At 47.9% G+C, this 7,493-nt stretch overlaps 1 protein-coding gene across 1 annotated transcript in view; it reads left to right on the forward strand.

Moving 5' to 3' along the window:
- The first annotated feature begins 4,819 nt into the window (after window positions 1-4,819).
- Window positions 4,820-7,493, forward strand: part of LOC107574242 (receptor-type tyrosine-protein phosphatase mu-like) — a 49,390-nt gene continuing 46,716 nt past the window's right edge. The window contains exon 1 of the mRNA XM_016260692.1: window positions 4,820-5,075. Within this exon, the coding sequence (XP_016116178.1) occupies window positions 4,820-5,075 (256 nt within the window). The remainder of the gene's footprint in view (window positions 5,076-7,493) is intronic.

A 7,493-nucleotide genomic window follows, 5' to 3' on the forward strand; every position in this document is an offset into this window, starting at 1 on the left:
GTGTTAAACGCCTACAACAGCCACGCTTGTGTGTGAGAACACAATTCCCAGCATGCCGTGCAGTTTCATCTGCGGTGTGCGTCACACTTTGAAGGATCTTTCCTCTGCTGGATGCTATCAATTAAGACACACACAAACACACACATGTGCACACACAGTGATGTGTGTGTGTGTGTGTGTGTATTTGTGCATGTGTGTGTGTGTGTGTTTGAAATAGAAAAATAATTTAACTTTAAGCTGAAGTTCATATACACTGTAAAAAAAAATGTTGGGTTAAAAAAAAATTGGGGGGGACAACCCAGCGCTGGTAAAATATACACATGCCGGGTTATTTTGAACCAGCTGGTGGCGTTAAACGTTTGACCCAACATGCTGGGTTGTTTTATTTTACTCAACTATTGTTTAAAAGTGACTATATTGCTGGCTTAAAATGGGTTGGAAATTAGAAATCACTCACATAATTACTAGAGGCAACAGTAATAATCAAAAGGTGAACGTTTATTAATAAGCTAGAACACCCATGGACAAAAATATAAGACAAATTTAATTTATTTGGATGAATACAGTTTACAATATTACACACCAGGACCAGTGGGGAGAAAGGTGGTGGTGATGATTTTAGGGGCGATTTCATCCGACTGCTCAAGGCCAGCATGAAGGACAGAAGCGCGTCATGAAAGCTTATTGTTCGCATGTGTTTTTGCCAAATTAAACATTCAAGAGATTTTAAAGCATTTAAAGCACAAGAAGACGTGAAATAACTGAACTGACTGTAGTCTCAGACAAACACAGACTTTAGCTCTCTTTCACATCTTCATGTGCTTGAACATACACCCCGCCAATTTAAAAATGCAAGCACAAAAAGACACAAAAGAGCCGAATTCAGCATTCTGTGCGCGTCTCACAGCCTGTTAACACTGAATTGAGTTTTGCGTCTTCTTGCACTTGAACGGACAAATGCATACGAAATTATGTTGGAATAGCAGTCTTGGCGAGTATCCTCGGAGAACGTCTCAAGGTTACATATGTAACCCTAGTTCCCCGAGGGAACGAGACTCTGCATCGAACGCTTTGGGAACGCCTTCAGCGAGACTATGCTCTGAATCGTGTGTGTAATCAGACCAATGGATGGGCGTGACGTCACGTACGGGGTGTGCGTGTGACCAGGAAGCTATAAAAGCACGTGAGGTGGAGACAGTATCTCGTTCCCTTGGGGAACTAGGGTTATAAACATAACCTTGAGACGTTCCCCTTCAGGAACTCGAGCTGCGTCGAATGCTTTGGGAATGAGATGCCCACGCCGCCAGACTTTCAAGTCCCTCCGTAGTGTGTATGACTTCAGCACAACTACGGCAAGAGGACGGAGGAACCAGGAGCGGTACGAATGTCGAGGTCGACCTGATGAAGGTGAGCGGCGTGGACCAGCCCGCAGCGTTACATATATCCTGCATAGCCACACCCGACAGGAAGGCCTTAGAGGCCACCACACTTCGGGTGGAGTGAGCCTTGACCCCTAAGGGTGAGGGAAGGCCAGAGGACTCATATGAAATAGTAATGGCATCAACAATCCACCTCCTGAGGGTCTGCTTAGTGGCAGGCACCCTTCTTGGAAGGACCATAACAAACAAATAATTGGTCAGACTTCCTCCACATGGCAGCTCTGTAGACATATGTGTGGACACATGCAATTTAACTTCTGCTGGTCAGGCTTCCTAAAGGGGGGAGGACAGAAAGCCTGAAGTACGACGGGCCGTGGTACTGAGGAGGGCACTTTAGGGACGTACCCCAGCCTGGGGTACAGAAAAGCTTTGGCCAAGCTGGGCGCAAAGTCTAGGAAGGAGGGGGCCACTGACAATGCCTGGAAATCTTCGACTCTGTTCAGTGAAGTGATGGCTAACAAGAAGACAAACTCGAATCTGAAACCTCCTCGATAGGTTCGAACGGAGGTTTCCAGGACCACGGCCAGGTCCCATGTTGGAAAACGAGGTCGTACGGGAGGCCTCAGCCTCAGCGCACCACAGAGGAAACGTGTAACCAGGGGGGTGTCTTCCTGCAGACTGACCACCGAGAGGGGCGTGGTAAGCAGTTATAGCCGCCACGTACACCTTCAGGGGGGAGTGGGTCAACCCTGCAGAGAATCTAGCCTGCAAGAACTCTAGCACTGAACCGACTGGGCAGTTAACTGGGTCAAGCTGGCGATCTCTATACCAGGAAGTGAAGAGTTTCCACTTCAGGGCATACAGTTTCCTCGTTGAGAGGGAGCTCTGTATTGGAGGATAGTCTCAACAACCTCGGTTGAGCAACCGGAAGCTACGAGTTGTGCCCCCTCAGAGGCCACACCCAGAGTCGCAGCTCCGGGCGGGGGAGATAGATCGTACCCCCCGCCTGTGAGAGGAGATCCCTCCTGATGGGGCTCTCCCATGGAGAGTCATCGAGAAGGGAAATAGGTCCGAGAACTATACTCAGCCTGGCCAGAACGAGGCTACTAGTAACAGAGGGACCCTGTCCCGGCGCACTCTCTCCAGAACTCCCGGGAGCAGAACGATCGGGGGAAAAGCGTACAGACAAAGCCTCTGCCAAGTCTGTACCATGGCATCCAGCCTCAGTGGAGCTGGATGAGTCAGCGAGAACCATAGGGGACATTGCGATGTCTCCTAAGTCGCAAAGAGGTCCACCTGAGCCTTGCCAAAAACTCTCCATATCTGCTTCACCACCTCGGCCCCTGCCTCGACAGGACATCTGCTTCCATATTGAGATGCCCAGGGATGTAAATGGCTCTTAGAGAAAGGAGCTTCCCTTGGGCCCACACAAGGATCTGGTGCACCAGCTTGTTCAAGGGGCGAAAACACAGACCTCCCTGGTGGTTGATATAAGAGACCACCGATGTGTTGTCGGTGCACCACCACATGGTGACCTCTTAGGTCCGGCAGAAAGTATTTCAGTGCTCCAGGCAGTTGCTGTGCCAAGTGAGATGGCAACCGCTCCACAGACCACGGGCAGGGTGGACACTCATGACCGCACCCCAACCGTTGAGGGACGCATCTGTTGTTAACGTTACGCGATGACAAGGAACTCCCAGCACTGGGCCCTGTGACAAGAACCAAGTTTTCCTCCACATGTCTAAGGCACGAAAGCATTGCCGCATGACCTTGATCGTGTGAAGCGGATTTCCTCTCGGGGAAAACCCCTTGGTCTTGAGCCACAACTGTAGGGGTCTCATGTACAGCAGGCCAAAAGGTATCACGTTGGACGCAGCTGCCATCAGAGCCAGCAGTCTTTGAAACTGCTTGACAGTGAGTGACCGGCCTTCTTTGACTCTTGCGACTGCAGTGAGGATCGACTCGATCCGAGCAGGAGACAGTTCTGCCTGCATCGTGGTCGAATCCCACATCACACCTAGATAAATGGTCCTCTGTAATGGAGAAAGCACACTTTTCTTTGCGTTTAGTCTTAATCCCAACTCTTTTATATGGGTGAGAACGACAACTCGATGTCGAACCACCGTCTGCTCTGATTGAGCTAGAATCAACCAATGCGGATGCCTTGGAGTTGCAGTGGAGCCAGAGCAGCATCCACACACTTTGTGAATGTGCGGGGTGAGAGTGCAAACCTCAGGAACTTCCTGTGTTGAGGAAGGATGGAGACATGGAAATATGCATCTTTTAGATCTATTGTGACAAACCAGCCCTCGGACCTGATCTGAGACACGACCTGTTTGATAGTGAGCATCTTGAACTTCAGTTGTATGACTGAGCGATTCAACTGACGCAGATCTAAAATCAGACGCAACCCCCCATCCTTCTTCGGTACAATGAAGTACCGGCTGTAGAACCCGGATTCTCTTTCGAGAGGAGGGACCACCTCAATGGCCTCCTTCCTCAGCAGAGTATTTACTTCTTGTTCTAACACCGGAGCCTGTTCGGGACCCACCACCATTGAAACGATCCCGTTGAAATGAGGCAGAGGAGAACCAAACTGAATTCTGTAACCTTTTTCTACAGTCCTGAAGCACCGGCAGTGGCAGGGTTAACAGCTCGGCCTCCTGAGGGCACTGAGGAGAGACGGGCACCGTATAATGAGGTGTACACCGCTCTTCCCCAGCGGGGGCTGCCCTCAGAAGCCCTGGGACACAAACATCAGGGCTTCTTTGTCGAAGATTTCTTAGCCAGAAGGACGGTCCACAGAAGCCCGATAGCTTTGGTGGTCTCTTTCATGGCGGGGAAGGACAAATCAGCGATTCGCCGGAGTTCGCTTATATCATCGACTTTAACTTCCTCACGCTCATCTAACTCTTTAAGCAGGTCTGCTTGGTACGCCTGAAGAACAGCCACCGTGTGAAGGCATGCACCAGCCTGACCTGCTGCCGTGTACCCTTTGCCCACCAGCGCTGAAGTGGCTTGGTGGGCAGTGCCGGGGCTTTAAGGGCCACACCGGGAGACAGATAGCTCGCGAGCGTCCATTCAATCCGGGGCATCGCCCTAAAACCGCACTCATTTAATCCCGTGACGTTAGAATCATCAACCAGAGACGGACTAATGAGACGGGCCGAGTATGGTTTCCACCACGATCTCGACACCTCAGTGTGGAGGTCGGAAAAAAACGGCGTGGAGGGAATGGCTTAGACCGTAAAAAACATTAATCTAATTAGCTTTTAACAGGTTCTGCCTGCTTCTCGGCGGGCCATTCGATATTTAATTTGGCCACGGCACGAGTTATCACCTCCACGAGCTCCTCATACTGTGCAGACTGTGGGGATACTGCGGCGCCCTCACCATCGCCCTCCTCGGAGGACGACAGTCTGAGCACCGAGCCCTCTCCCATGGGGGAAGAAACTGCTCCGTCGGAGCATGCTTCCGAACCCTGGGAGGTGGCGCTGGATCCGGTGGCAGAGGGAGAAGAAAAGGACTCGCCCGTCTCCATTCCCTTCACCAGATCCAGCTGCGAGCCCCATGACCGCAATCGTCACGCTGCCTCGGCAGACGTGGGACCAGAGCCGCGGGGAGTGCTGGCGAGGGCTTCCTCCTCAAAGAGAGCCCTCCGGGAGCGAAGCGTCCGCATTGAGAGGCGCTCACAATGCGGGCAGTCAGATCCCTCGAGAGTTGACTCGGCGTGCTTTGCTCCCAGACAAACAACACAAAGGCTGTGTGTATCCCCGCCCGTGATGTAGCGAGGACAGGGAGGAACACAAACCTAAACTGCTGTTTGCCTTTATCATCCCCTTTATTTGTCTTGTGCTTAGATTTTGGCATTGCTTTATCATTGGCAAAAGTGACATACAACGGTAAATAGGACATACACACACAGAGCACTTCGCTGAATGACAGAAGCTGCCGCTGTATCCACCTCATGTGCTTTTATAGCTTCCTGGTCACACGTCACCCCATCCGTGACGTCGCGCCCATCCATCGGTCTGATTACACACACGATTCAGAGCATAGTCTCGCTAAAGGCGTTCCCAAAGCGTTCGACGCAGCTCGAGTTCCTGAAGGGGAACTGTCGATTACGTCCTACGTGAACGTCAGATGTGTGTCATTATATGCGATCCATGCATTGTGTCTTAAAGAGACAGCGCCTAATTTACCAGCTGCTGTCTCTGTCCTTAATGATAATCCAAGAAAAAATAGAAGAGAGAAAATCACTCACTGCTCTTGCCTGAATTACTTAAAAATTAATCTATATTTAAGTCATACAGTGAAGACTATGCCATGCTATTTTACATTTGATTATTTGGATTCTGTACCTGAACACCTACAAACCTGAAAAAATCAAATCGTTGTTTAATTTGTATCTTTGTTCTGTTTATTTATTTGTGCAATTTGCACGATTTCAAACGAGGCCCTCAGGTACAACCTGCACTTGGGCCCCGCAAACCCCAGCTTACATTTAAACTCATATAACAAGCGTTTTAGAAATAAAAAGCGTAACATTCAAGAGAAGCATTTTAATTAAACTCTTAATAAATTTTTAAATAAATAAATACATAAATAAATCTTAGATGTGTTTCCAATTTGTTCTGTCTGTTTTGTAATTAAATAATGCACAACCAGTTTCATGGCCAGAAAAAAAAATGTATGGTATATTTTCTCAGTTCACTGCCAAAATGTTATTTTTAGGCTCTGGTTATAAAGTTAGTCAAGATTTCTTGCTCCAAAATCAGTTCTGTTATAAATGTGTTGATCATTTTCATATCAATCTGCGACTCGCGTTAATTTTAATTTGTTTAAAGGGGTGGTTAATTGTGATTTCACTTTTTTAACACACACTAGAGGCGGTTTAGCCAATCACAACACACTGGGCTAGCTAACCAATCAGAGCACTTCGCCTATTTCTGAGGGAGGGGCTTCATAAAAACATCAGAAAGAAAAGATCAGCCCGTTTCTCAGAGAAGGGACAGAGCGGTGTGGAATAAAAGTAAATTATCTGAAAAATAATGAATTTTTTTAAAACGAGGCATTAACACATGTTAGCCTGCACCCCATAAACACAATCAAGCCTAGAAAAAGACCACTGAACCACCCCTTTAAGTTCCTAAAATGCTCTAATTTACGCCAATCAACAATATATAATATATACTGGTAATATGTATTATAATAATTATAATGATAATATATCAAATATTATATACAGTAGGTTGCAAGCTGTGAGGTTGTGAGAATCTCTAGATTACACACGCGTGTTATCTGGACACAGAGACCATCAGATTACGCAGGAACTGGAGAGAAACACACAACTTGAGACGCTGATGTCCGTCTGTGTGCGTCTGTGTGTGTGTGTGTGTGTGTGTGTGTGTGTGTGTGTGTGTGTGCGTGTGCGTGTGCGTGTGCGTGTGTGTGTGTGTGTTTGCAGATGATCACTCGCGCGTGCGGCTGCAGAATCTGGACGGCGAGCAGAACTCTGATTACATTAATGCTAATTACGTTGATGTGAGTACAGAAGCAGCCGTGACCTTCTCACAAAGGTCACCGCACTCAAACACACACACACACACACACATCAAGCCACAATCACATTATATCAAGAGCACGAGCGCACACACTCACTCACCGACTGAGCCTGGTTTCTGCCAAGGTTTTTCTCCATTTCTGTCACCGATGGAGTTTCGGTTCCTTGCCGCTGTCACCTCTGCCTTGCTTAGTTGGGGACACTTCATTTGTGGCGATATTGTTGACTTTATTGCACAGACACTATTGAAGAGAGCTGAACTGGATGATGACATCACTGAATCATCAATGAACTGACTTTAGCTGAAAAACTGACTGTTTGTTTTTGTCCTCTTGCATTATTGACAAACTATGTTCCTGTTTAACACTGTAAAGCTGCTTTGACACAATCTGTATTGTATAAAGCAAAAGATAAAAAAATAAAACTTTCTCACACACACAAACACACACACACACGCACACACACACACTGTAACACACACTCACACACACAAATACACACACACACTGTCACACACACACACACACACACACACACACACACACACACAC

Source organism: Sinocyclocheilus grahami, unplaced genomic scaffold, assembly GCF_001515645.1.
Source record: "Sinocyclocheilus grahami isolate Dianchi unplaced genomic scaffold, SAMN03320097.WGS_v1.1 scaffold2159.1, whole genome shotgun sequence".
Lineage (NCBI taxonomy): Eukaryota > Metazoa > Chordata > Actinopteri > Cypriniformes > Cyprinidae > Sinocyclocheilus > Sinocyclocheilus grahami.